The sequence below is a fragment of the Notolepis coatsorum genome (genome assembly GCF_963971535.1).
Source record: "Notolepis coatsorum genome assembly, chromosome: 19".
NCBI classification, from domain to species: Eukaryota; Metazoa; Chordata; class Actinopteri; order Aulopiformes; family Paralepididae; genus Notolepis; species Notolepis coatsorum.
In genome coordinates, this window is record NC_140183.1 from 55,384,607 (window position 1) to 55,398,691 (window position 14,085).

At 41.9% G+C, this 14,085-nt stretch overlaps 1 protein-coding gene across 1 annotated transcript in view; it reads right to left on the bottom strand.

The window, feature by feature from the left end:
- Positions 1 to 1,378: 1,378 nt before the first annotated feature.
- LOC311246504 (cytochrome P450 4B1-like) overlaps positions 1,379 to 14,085 on the bottom strand; it is a gene marked incomplete at its 5' end in the record, with an annotated part of 30,371 nt that continues 17,664 nt past the window's right edge. Inside the window, 4 exons of the mRNA XM_084336654.1 lie at positions 1,379 to 2,778; positions 9,808 to 9,890; positions 10,312 to 10,376; positions 12,432 to 12,565. Of these exons, the coding sequence (XP_084192780.1) occupies positions 2,601 to 2,778; positions 9,808 to 9,890; positions 10,312 to 10,376; positions 12,432 to 12,565 (460 nt within the window). The 3' untranslated portion in view covers positions 1,379 to 2,600. The remainder of the gene's footprint in view (positions 2,779 to 9,807; positions 9,891 to 10,311; positions 10,377 to 12,431; positions 12,566 to 14,085) is intronic.

Sequence of the window (14,085 nt, forward strand, 5' to 3'; positions counted from 1 at the left end):
TCTCCTAATCAACTTACACAACACTTTCAGTAGATGGCAGCATTGGTTTAAAAGGTGAAAATGTTATGACTACAAAATGACTACAAATCCCAAGACATTTATCACCTAGTTCACAGGTCAGCACCGGATTAGGAAAACGTGATCTGAACAGCGTTAAACTATTAATGCGACCTGAATATAGTGACCGAGAATGGTCACCTAATTATCTTAACAAAAGTGCATCATTAGCATTATGTTTGTTGTCTAAAGGGGAACATAATGGTACAATTTAAGATTTTAATGTTATCCGCATATAAAGGACAAATAAAACATTGTTAATTTGTAAGAAACCTCAATGAAAACGGTGCAGGGTAAGTTATATTCGCTATTGTTATGAAAATGTGATAGAATCCTATAAAAATGTGGACGCATTTGGTCACCGTGACGTAATGCTGCAGTGACAGTGTGTGTGTGTGTGTGTGTGTGTGAGAGTGAGAGAGAGCAAGAGATACCACTGTGCGCACGTTTTGTTTTGAGATCGGGGTTTGTAGCGCTATTGGAAACCTGGCTGCACTGACTGTGGTCATATATTTATTGATGGCAATGGTGATAGTTATACTGTACCTACTTAAATATCCGTAGGCTTGTCACTTGTGGTTTCGTTTCGCCGATGCTCTGACACGCACGGTGCACAGTAGGCTAGTCAAGTCAAGTCAAGTCAAGAGTTTTATTTGTCACGGCATACAAGTATACAATGAAATTCAGTGCTACTCAATGCTACTCAGTGTGTGTGTGCGTGAGTGTGTTTGTGTTAGAGAGAGAGAGAGAGACTGTCTTATCTCTTATGTGCACTCATGTTTTGAAATTTGTGTGTTGGTTTGCGGGAAATTCATTTTCTGAAGCCTATATTTTATGTCACTGTTTGTGTTATTGAATGGGAATTTATGCCCCCCCGTTGTTACCCTATGCCTCCCGTTAGATTGGTTCTAGCGCCGACTCTGCGTGTATGTCATAAATGTCATGATAAATTGAAAATGGGGGACCCTGATGTAAACAAGACGAAAGTCTTTCTCTGGTCTGCATTCCCTTAACAATTGTGTGTATTGAGCCATACTGTATTGTACCCATTCGGCAATCTGTTAATTAAGTTTTCAATCAATCAATCAATTATTTCCAATGGCAGAGTTCAATCTGGATTTAGTACCACCAGGCACCCCTGACAGGGCAGCAAAAACCTGGCCTGAGCTGGGAAGTGTAGTTTTATGAAATTCAAAAGCCCATCGAAAGCCCTGGGTCTCTTCTCTCAAAAGACTACACTCAAGTTAGGTTGCGCCAAGTCCTCCGCCTTTTACCAACTCGATGCAATCATATTTCACTAATAACACTTAAAATCATTAGTAAACAAACAGTGCTGAAAATATACACTTTGACTGCTGTTTTGACAGGGTTAGGGTCTTTACTCTTGGCTACATTTGAAGAAGAAAAAAACGCGACATTAATTAATATGTTCTGTATTGATAAATGTATGGTGCGATATGAATCTCGGCCCTGTACCGGGCCCGTCGGCTGCTTCCGATTGTGTTTCAGTTATGGGTATAATATACCCATGTCTCGCTCCCATTGGATTTTAGTTTGGGTATTGCTGTCAGGGGTGGTTGAACATGATAGCCTATACATTGCAGAGACAATGCCTTTCCTGCCTGTAATTCCCATACATTGTTCTTCCAATACTCTATTTGTTCCTATATCTATGCCTTTAGACAGAAATAATTTAATAACAGATTTTATTTGTTACATGTTATACATAAGTATCTGACAATGTAAGTGTGAGTGTCTGATCAATAATATGGAATTATTAGGGCTGTCAGTTTATCGCGTTAATTAGATGAATTACCCAGCAAATTATCGCGTTATGAAAATTTATGAAAAAAAGATTTTTTTTTTTAAATATATATATATTTTTTTATCTCATCCATTTTCCATTTGCATGTTCTTGGTATCTGATTCTAGGGACATCTATGGATCTCAGGGAATGTATTCCCAGTGTCAGAAATACTGTGTCTGTTACTAGGCGTGAGTAAATTGTAATGAACCAAATGAGAATATCAATAATTTTTTTTTTATTATCTTTGACTGTGAATAACACCATGCTAAAATTGACCAGACCTGAAAAATCTAAGCAAATGAATAAAAGGAAGATGATTAAACAGAAGGTTTTGTAGATACAGTACTGAATTCTGCCATCCGGACACATGCAATTTGAAATATGATTATAGAATATAGAATATCAGGCCTAAAATGGTTATGCGATTAAAATACGATTAATTAGATTAATTACAAATCCTGACAGCACTAAAAATGATATATATACACATTTGTTAAAGCAACTTATTCTACAAAAGTAATAAAGCAACTTATTCTACAAAAAAGACTATTCCATTCGAAATCATGACATGAATGGAACATTATTGATTCTCATCTATTCATTTTTGTGTCAATGTAAGCTACTGGCATTTTTGCATCTTCAAATATTCAACTTCCACAAATATGTCCCTGATCAAAATGCACAGATTGTCTGATAACTTTCCCCTTTGAGGTGAAATTCCCTACATTTCTCCCTTTTAAGGTTCCAGTTCCACAGGCTTGAGTTTGATGTGGATGCCGTTGAGCGAGCGAAGCACTATCATAGTAACCAACTTTGGTTTGGTAGTTGGGTCCTCAATCAGGTGATACCTCCTTAGTGTCTGCGCCACCACAACCTTCAGCTCATTCATGGCAAAGGTCTGACCTATGCAGTTCCTGTGAGAGAAGAGGAAGGTACGTTATTGTCCATTCACAAACGGCAGTTGAAATTCTGTCTTTCTGTATATCCCTCCTAGATAGACTCATGGTGTGCTTGGTTGGTCCCTGTCAAGTCGTAAATGTGACCAACTGGCATTTTTAGGTCAGTAAATACCACGACTACAACACCAGAGGGAGTTCCACAAATCATGTCCAACCCAGATTCGGCTCAAACAAGGGAGTAAACACGTTTATCAATTATGCCACAACAATGTGGAACGCCCTACCCACAGCCGTAAAATAATGTGAATCCCTACCCACCTTCAAAACTGCTCTAAAAAAGTACCTACCGGAGGCCACAATTTTAAAACTGGCCCTGGTAAATGTCCAACCCCCCCAATGTACAGTTTCCTCCCCCTCAAATGTATATATTCTCTTTTAGAAACTGTCTGTCTCTAAATAAACAGTACTGTATATTTGTATGTCGTGTAGGCTATGTCATAAATGTTATGAATTGAAAATGGGGGACCCTGATGTAAACAAGACGAAAGCCTTTCTCTGGTCTGCAATGCATCTGGTCTTATTGTGTGTATTGAGCCGTACTGTATTGTACCCATTCTGCAATCTGTTAATCAATGGCAATTACGAGGTGATGGCGTTCAGGTGTGTTAGGTCAGAAAGTCAGGACCAAACGGATCCAAGGCAGCAGATTCAGCCAGATTATTCAACATTTCTTGATGCAGGTGATTTGATCAACTCTTAGGAATCCCAGTATGTCAACATCATATTTTTGATGATATTGACTCCATTATCCCATTTAAAACCCACCTCAAAATCCACCTGTTTAGGCAGGCCTATGTCTGATTTTATAATTTTTTTTATTGCGATTGTAAATGAACTGTTTTTAATTGTTGTACGGCGACCTTGAGTGTCCTGAAAGGCGCCTTATAAATTAAATGTATTATTATTATATCATGATACTTCATGTGCATGTTTGCACCATGAAAGGTGATAGGTCACAGATACATCACAACTCATTTAAACTCATAAAACTTTGGCTGCTGTTTCCTGGTAAACTCTGAAATGTTCTACTTTATGAAATGACAAAGACCGGCCGAACACACAAATAGTTCCCCACATGTGCATTTCTTCAGAGAGGTGTGCCACTGCAGGAACAAGGTCCGGATAACATGACAGTGACATTATAAACAATGAAGTGGCGAGTCTGGCGACACGGTGGTGGTGGGGCTGATCTCTAACAACGATGAGGAGGTTGATGTCCTGGCACGCTGGTGCCGGGATAACAGCCTACTCCTGAACATTGGTAAGACCAAGGAGCTGATCGTGGATTTTAGGAGAACACAGCAGGGGACACACACGTCACTGTGGATTAATGGGGCTATCGTGGACAGGGTGAGCAGTTTTAAGTACCTGGGAGTCCACATCACAGAGGACCTGACATGGACAACACACATAGACACTGTAGTAAAAAAAGGCAAAGCAGCGCTTCTATCACCTGAGACAAGTAAGGAAGTACAGAGTATCGGGGAAGATACTCCACTCCTTCTATTCCGGGGCTGTAGAGAGCATCCTGACTGGGAACATCACTGCCTGGTTTGGAAACTGCACTGCCCAGGACAGGAAGGCTCTACTACAGAGAGTGGTGTGCTCAGCAGAGCGTACTACTACGGGTATTGCACTACCACCACTGCAGGACTTATACAACAGGAGGTGCAAATCCATAGCCTGCAGAATAATGAAGGACCCTCACCACCCCAACAATAGCCTGTTCAAGCTGCTGAGGTCAGGCAAGCGCCTTCGCATACACACAGAAAGAACAGAGAGACTCAGGCTCAGCTTATTGCCCAGGCCATCAGAACATTGAACACTGATCTCTCCACACACAAGCACACATGAACACACACACACACACACACACACACACACACACACACACACACACACACACACACACACACACACACACACACACACACACACACACACACACACACACACACACACACACACACACACACACACACACACACACACACACACACACACACAAACTGTATATTGTATAGTAGTGTACATAGGACTCATTACCTAAGCTTAGCATTGTATTTTATCTTAGTACTTTTATCATGTCTATTTTATTATCTATTCTATTATTATTTGTATTTTTTGCACAATCGAAGCAGGCATGGCCACCTTCATTTCATTATATGTCTTATATGTATGTGATGAATAAACCCCTTGAATCTTGAATCTTCTTGTTGTGGTCTTCTTGCCTTTCTAACTCAGAAAGCAGCTACTGACCACAAGCGGTACTGTCTCTGTGTTTTCTATACATTTCCCACGACCCTGGTGGGATTATGTCAGGGATACAGTATGCAGATAATATACTCCAAACTGTACTCTAGTGTGAACTATGGTGATTGAGCACTCTAAACAAAAAAATACTAGACACTAGAGGGCAGCAAATCCCCACTGTAAACAAAAGAATGCCTTGTCACTATTAACAATCTTGTTGTAACTAAGAGATTTAGGCTCTGATATCATGTTTTTGCAGGAAACTCATCTACGATCAAGCAAACATACAAAACTAAAGAAAGCCTGGCCTGGACAGGACACATTTATTGTTCAAGAAATGGGGATAGGACGCAGGGCACAGCTGTCTTGACCCTATCCCCCCCCTCTCAGCTACCCTATCCCCCCCCCTCCCAGTGAGCTGTTCGTGTTCCACAAGGAAGCATACTAGGACCGCTACTGTTCCTAATTTATGCAAATGACATGTCGTCAGCTTGTGACTGCAACTTGTTCCTGTTTGCGGACGACTCAGCCCTGCTGGTCTCTGACAAGAACAAGTTACAGGTTGAAAAAACCCTCAGCTCGGAACTAGGCAAAATCTGCATATGGCTCGCCGACAACAAACTATCATTACACATGGGCAAAACAGAGTCCATTCTCTTCGGTTCAAATAACAAACTCAGCAAGACCGACGGCTTCTCAGTTACAGTGGGTGACAATATTGTCACAAGGAAAGATGAAATTACCTACCTGGGTTCCATCCTAGATGTAGCAGTCTGAAAATATTGTCTATTATTCAGAACTGCTGACTTGTGTTTTATATCCCCTTTGTACACAAAGACATCATTGATATTCCCACGAGCAATGATATGAGTTTCTCTTCCTTCTATCGACTGAAGTATGGACCATACACAGTATCGCTGGACCATAATCAACATCCTTCCCTGTGTGACTAGTAGGCGGGACCAGCAGGGGGCGGTGTCTGACAGAGAGTGTTGGAGAGAGATGGAACGTGATATATGGGAGCGGAAGACGGAAAGAGAACCTCTTTGGCTTTGGACTTGACCGTGAACGGTCGCAGCCACAACGGGCGTGTGCTTTGGAATAGCCCCGTTGAAGAAGTGAAGCTGGAGAGCCCCGTGGGATAGCGACGGGTGATAGGAAGTACTTGCTAGTTGACGTGACATCCTAGGAGTACCAGCGATAGTGTGTGAGCAAACGGTACAGAACAAGGTACTAACATTATCGGGTTACAGTAGTATAAGTAGCGTGCGGCTAATAACATATCTGAGTCCTTAGTAGTCGGGTTATAGCAGTTACTGTGTCGGTATAGAGTGCGAGCCCAGATACGTGTGCGTGGACCTACAAACAGTCTGCTCCAGCCGTCAGCAGCTGTCTTCACCGGCGTTCTGCATCAGCTCTGCACCGGCTGTGAGCAGCCAGCACGGGAGTCGTCCCGTCCAGCAGAGGTCGTCATCGCCCAGCACACACTCTCAGCCAGCACTGCCTCTCTGCCCAGCTCCGCCTGCTAGCACCTGCGACGAGAGCGTTCGACGCCATCTTGCCACCAGGACGGTGGTGGAGCGGCGCGGCCGCCATTTTGGTAGAGTAACATTAGGGCTTCGGTGCCCAGGATCTATTGCACGTTACACAGTGTGCTGCGGCCTGCGGGCGAAGTGAACGCTAACAACCAGTGTCTAAGGGGTACCCCAGACTATATATGCCGGCATTAGAATAGGGCTTTTTGCAAGGTATTAGTGGGCCCACACTTTTGTTTTTTCGTTCCTTTCCTTTGAGCGTGATAACATGTGTGTTTAATAATATTTTCCCATCCAATTAACTCTTTCCCTGTGGGGAAGTTACAGACTGGTGTATTATAAATAAAGCCTAGAGAGGTATTATTCTGGCCGTATAATTAAAGCCTTTTGAGGTATTATACAGGGTGAACTACCCAGACGTGGGTGATGAGTCAAACACAGTGAAGTATATTATCCCTGATATTAACCCAGAGGTGGGTGCATAATATACGTGTTTAGGAGGTATGGAGTTACCAACGGTACTATAGTGGGACTTCCGTCCAATTGGCCACTAGTAGTAGATCATTGTAACTGACCAGTACATAACATTAAAGAATCGGATGGGAGATTTGGTGTGTGTGTCTATCCATGGGCCGGTTGACAATCCTTTTGGTGTGGGTAATGTTAATATAATTAACCCTTTCCTATTCCACCGTTCCCTCTTCATTGTAAGGTTTCTAGGGTCATTGAGGGAGGGTACTGCTTGCAGGGGGAACTCAGAGTATTTGATTACAATTCAGTCACGAGGTGTGGGAGGGTTTAAGGAGCAACTGGGGGGAGTGGGAGCGTGTTGGGGAGTACTGCTGACCGCCCTGCTGCAGGGAAGGAAGACCAGAGTACCAGACCAGGTTGGTAAATCCCGGGCCCCATCCACTCACACTACCAGCCTCCAGTCGACGCCCCAGGCCCAAAGACGAGGGTGCAGTCAGACAGAGTTCTACTGTGTCCAGCTACCTCGTGACTGCCAGCAACCGTTCCCACGAAGCAGGGATAATCCACCCTGCTACATTGAGGCTAATCTTTCCTGTGACAAAATGGCATCCAATGTAATAAAAAAAGTCAACCAACGAACTCGATTCTTGTACCGGATCTCCTCTCTGGTAAACAAGAATACCCTGAAGACTCTGGCAGGAGCACTCATTCAAGGGTACTATGACTATGCTTGCACCTCATGGTACCAAAGCACCTCAAAGGCACTAAAAACCAAATTACAAACATCTTAAAACAAACTAGTCAGACTACTGCTTGACCTGACTCCTAGAACCCACCTCACCCCTGCCCACTTTGACAACCTAGGATGGCTTAGAGTAGACAACAGAGTACAGCAACTTGCAATGGGCCTGGTCTACAAGATACACTACACGACCAAGGTACCCATGTACATGTCAAAATACTTCCCAAAGGTCAGTGAATACCAGGATCACAACACCAGAGGGAGCTCCACAAATCATGTTAAACACAGATTCGGCTCAAACAAGGGACTAAACACGTTTCGTAATTATGCCACATCAATGTGGAACGCCCTACCCAAAGCTGTAAAGGAATGTGAATCACTACCCACTTTCAAAAACACTCTCAAAGAACACTTACGGGAGACTGCAATTCGAAACTGGCCCCTACAAATGTCCTAACCCAGTTGTACAGTAAATTACCAAGTATGGCTTTGTCAGTATTCCAGTGTACAGTGTCCCCCACCCACCCCCTACCCAACCCCCCCCCACCTCCAATGTACAGCCCCCCCCCAACCCCACCCCACCCCACCTACCCAACCTCCTCCAATGTACAGTTTCTACGTCAAATGTATATACACTCTTTTTCTGGACACTTTTTGTATCACAAACAGTACCGTATTTGCAAATCTGGTATGTCATAAATGTATAGATGTAGCAGTACTGTCTATCTGTATGTCGTGTGTGTCATATATGTTATGATGAATTGAAAATGGGGGACCCTGATGTAAACAAGGCGAAAGTCTTTCTCTGGTCTGCATCTCCTTAACAATTGTATTGAGCTGTACTGTACTGTACCCATTCTGCAATCTGTTAATAAACTTTTCAATCAATCAATCAATCAATCAATCAATCAATCAATCAATCAATCAATCAATCAATTGATTAGAAAGAGTATTCCATTCATCCCACTGCAGACTATAGCTGACCCCAAATGAAGGTATGTAATAGTAACAGATAACCTCTATGGCCCCAGGGTGGCCTTAGTTCATGTACTGTATATATGGGCCAAATTACATGACCAGTTTCATAGTAGCCCTTCCAGACCTCAATGACTACCAACGTATATTGGGTGGTGTTTTTGTGTTTTTAGATCGGTCACACCCTGACCCAAGACGGAATAGTAAGGTCTCAAAGGCAGATGCTGTTATTCAGTCATTAATTCATAAAAACCTATGCACTTTTTGACCTCTGGAGGAGTAACAACCGGAATATTATAATTTTTGCCTCTGAAATAAGAGAGAATTACTGCAATATATTGATTATTTTGTGTTGTTCTTCTCAAATAAGCATCTTGACAAATGAGGACTTTGTCTTCTTTCTTAATCTTGGATTTTAAAGCAAAATAGCCAAACATTTATTTGAATGCTATACTGTTAAGAAGTAATCAGGAGCAAGTGCTATCATCTGCATTTTAACGGTATTTTTATTGTTGTTTGATTATATCAATGTTTAAAATACTTTTCTCCCCAGATACTCAGAACTTTATAAATGGGGTTAATTAATTATTAACCGTTAAAAAGTAATCAGGAGAAAGTGCTATCATCAGCAATTTAAAGGTCCCATAAGTAATTTTATTTATTTATTCATGAAAAAAAGAGAAAGAAAAGATATATTATTATCATTATTATTATTGTTTGATCATATCAATGTTTAAAATACTTTTATCCCCAGGTAATCAGAACGTAATAACTCTAAACACCAGCAGTAATAATCTCACATATCTGTGCAATAATCATCCCTCTATATTCATATTCACATTGATATGTTATTTTCATGATGTTGGATTTATTTCTTTATATATATATTGATATCTTTTAAACTTTTTATACCTGTCTATGCACTGTTTTATACTGACCTGCACTTTTAATCACTTTTAGCAATGACATGTGTATTGTGAGGAACTATGTGTTGGTGTGCGGACAGACCTGGGACCGGCTGAGAACGGCACAAAAGCATGAGGAGACCTGTTTGAAGAATTCTCAGGCAGGAAACGGAGAGGGTCAAACACCTTTGACGATGCAGGATAACAAAAAGGGGGAAACATCATTCCGTTGTAAATTATAGTATTCCAGTTTGAGTGAGTCTTAAAGGGATATTTCAATTTAGTAGTCAAAACTCTGTAGTCTTACCCCCATTAAAGGTCATCTACAAGTAAGCTAGTAAGTATGACATTTAGACTATCATCTAATTAAGCCCCAAAATGAATGGAATTGAATGCGGAGCCTGACACCTGGGAGGGAGGGTGGTGTTGACGGTGGACGACAGGGACAGAAGTTGCTAGCTTACTTGTAGATGCACTTACATAGAGGTAAGACTGCTGACACTTGACAAGTTCTACTGAAGTGAAATGTCCATTTAAAGTTGTGTATAATTACATAACAGAGCACTGGTCAACAAGGAAGCATTGTATGAACTGTAGGCATGCTTACATTGGGGTTCTCCCAGACAGATGCGTTCCTGTGAATCCCAAACACATTGGTTGCAACAACACAGCCTGTGGGGGGGGGGGGAGAATGATGAGAATGATGTTGACATTGTAGACAAAGCTTCCAATGCGTTAAGCCCTATGATGATGGCCTTTTGCTTACCTGCTGTGGGCTAGCAGGGAAGCAAAGGCTAGGGCAAGGATGAGCAACCTTTTCAGGTACGAGATCTACTTTGCTCTTTTCCCAGGCTGGAGAGATCTACCATCACCAGCCAAGCAGACAGTGAGAATGACCACTGCTTTTAGGTGTTATTATAGGCTGCTGCTATGCAAACATATAATGAGTCAATCATTTCATATTATTAATACATTTTAAATGCATTCTGAGGAGAAAGGTATGATGTGACTATTCATGTGACTCATGTCTATTCTATTCTATTATTATTTGTATTTTTTCGAATACGGGCATGGCCACTTTAATTTCACTATATGTCTTCTTGTGTATGTATGTGATGAATAAACCTCTTGAATCTTGAATCTATGATCAAATAATGATAATAAATAAAGACTTATGGGACCTGTAAAATGCAGATGATAGCACTTGCTCCTGATTACTTACTACAACAGTTCATGATAAGGGTCCTACTAATCACCATAAAGTACCACAAAGAACCACAAAGTACCCCAAAGTACCCTAAGAATACCCCAAATTACCACAAAATACCCCAAAATACCACAAAGTACCACAAAATACCACAAAGTACCACAAGATACCCCAAAGTATACCCCAAAATACCCCAAAGTACCACCAAATACAACAAAGTATACCCCAAAATACCACAAAGTACCACAAAATACCACAAAGTATACCCCAAAATACCACAAAGTACCCCAAAATACCACAAAATACCCCAAAGTATACCCCAAAATACCCCAAAATGCCCCAAAATACCCCAAAGTATACCCCAAAATACCACACAGTACCACAAAATACCCCAAAGTGTTTGAAACAAAGTCTGAAAACAATAGTTGACTCAAATGTGCTGCTTTCAGCCTTCTGCATCACACAATAGTTTGCCCCAATGTTTATCATTGCTAAGCAACCTCATACCAGTTAAATTGTAACAATCTAAAATACAGTCAGCGGCACAGTGATACTTTTACAAGTGATTTAACCGTTCATATATCATGAATATCAGCACGGTTCAGAATGCCCCTCTTATATATAATAAGTATAGAATGTAATGTAATAACACAGTTAGAATGTCCTGTTATGTTGTCATGTATTATAGCCTACTGTTGTCTCTTTTCTTCCATCATTACTGGAATTTGTTCAAACATGTTATACTGTTTGTTCAGTGTTCAATACAGATGTTATTATTACATTTGGAGATTATAATATATTATAATTTAATATTAATATAATAATATAATATTATGAATAAACATTTGTTTTGATTATGTGGTACTTTGGGAATGGGAAATGGACTGCACATATATAGCGCTTTCCTACCTGCACACAAGAGCTTTATAATTGCCTCTCCTTCACTACATTTTGGGTTCAGTGTCTTGCCCAAGGACACTTCGGGCAGAAGGAACAGAAGGAGCTGGGATTCAAACCACTGACCAAACCATTGACCTATGATCATTAGTTGACCTGCTCTACCTCTGAGCCAGTATTTTGTGGTACATTGGTTATTTGGGGGTATTTTGTGATACTTTGTGGTATTTTAGGGTATACTTTGGGGTATTTTGTGTTATACTTTCGGATATTTTGTGGTACTTTGGGGTATTTTGTGGTACTTTGGGGTATTTTTAGGGTACTTTGGGGTATTTTGGGGTATATTTTGGGGTACTTTGTGGATCTTTGTGGTACTTTATGGTGATTAGTAGGACCCGTAGAGGACAGCTCTAGTGGACACAAAACAAACAAGTTAATCTTCCAACTGGTACGTAGTGAGGGAAAGGTCACGGAGGGAGCCATTGTAAAATGCATTGTGTTGAATATAAATGGCTATTCTAGGACAGAAGAACTCCAATAAGTCGTGTCCACGTGGAGGTGAACTCATCGCACACACTTCCTTACTTCATTACTTTCTAGTTAGACACAAATACACAAGGTACCTTCTGGTGCAGTCCTTCCATCGATGAAGGTCATTGGTTTGGTGATTTTCCGGGACATTCCGGGTACAGGGGGGTAAAGACGAAGGGATTCCTTTATGCACATGGTGGTGTACGGGATTTTACTGAGGTGTTCCCTAAAAAAAAGATAACACTCACAATGAATATGCCTTTGGGGCGAACACACTGTGATCACTGTGTTAAGAGTTGTTCGTCTTCATTGTTTAAACTGGATCGCTGGAGCACTGTTTGAAACCAGACATCATCTTTTTGCTGTGCTCCCACCACCTTTACCGTACAAAGATTGGTTTACTTTGTTTCAATGGGGGATTTGGGGGGGATTTGTGTTGGGGGAGAGTGTAAGCTATGATCAGGATAGTCATTCTGTGCTGACAACAGCCTGAATGATAAGGACAGCTACTGAGAAACATTGCTTTAAACTGGAACAGAGTTCCAGCTAGTTAATCTTAAAATCAGCTGTCAGGAAAGCAGACTTCATTACTGCCTATGCCCATAGTCAAAACCTCCAGCTTCTGGCCCTTACTGAGACCTGGATAACGCCAGATAATTCGACAACACCGGCAGCTTTATCTACAAACTATAACTTCTCTCACACACCACAACCTTCCAGACTTGGTGGATGCACTGGTATTTGACCTCTCCATCATGGTCTACAAACTCAATATCACTTCCAGCTCTGTCACTCACCTCTTTCGATTATCATGCAGTATCTGTCTCTAATCCATTCAATCTCACCATTGTTACTCTCTATCACCCTCCAGGTCCCCTCAATCACTTCCCAGACAAGCTGGACATGCTTCTAAGCTCTTTCCCAGAAAATGGCACTCCCCTCCTTCTAATGGGCGATTTCAACCTGCCTGACTCGTCTCAGTCAGACACAGTGGTCTCTCTCCTACAATCCTTTGACCTGACTCCCACTGTCATGCTTCCCACTCACAAAGAAGGCAGCTCCTTGGATCTCATATTCTCCTGTAACTCCAGCATCATTAACACCATGGTAACTCCCCTGCATATATCTGACCACTTCTTCATATCCTTCTCACTAACTCTTATGCTTAACCCAAAACCATCCACCCCAACGTCTCAGTCAGACGCAACCTACACTCCCTATCCCCCTCCACCCTCTCCTCCGACATCCTATCCGCTCTACCTTTGAGTGAGACTTTCTCTGCTTTCCCCACAGATACAGCAACCTCCACCCTCCTCTCAGCCCTCTCAACCCCCTTCAACAAGCTCTGTCCCCTCACCGAGAGGCCTGCCCGCCGTTCCCCACCCAGTCCATGGCTGTCGGATGCAGTGAGAGAAGAAAGACAGGTCCTGAGAGCGGCTGAGAGGAAGTATAGAAAGTAGAGCTGGGCCGTTAACGGCGTTAACGTGCTGCGTTATCGCGAGACTAGTATCGCGTGATAATATAATTGACGCCGTTAATCTTTTTCTCAACGTTGGGTCTGTATTGTCCTTAAATACTTGCCGTAGTTCCCAGCTGTGGTACCAGGAAGTGATTGCACTACCGGAGCTGTAGTCAGAATAATGTGTTAAACTAAAGTAGTGGTCCGGTAATCATTGTTATACAGGTGAGGTTAAGAAGTCCTCAGGATATAACACAATTCGGCGATGAGGACGTCTGAATCTGCGC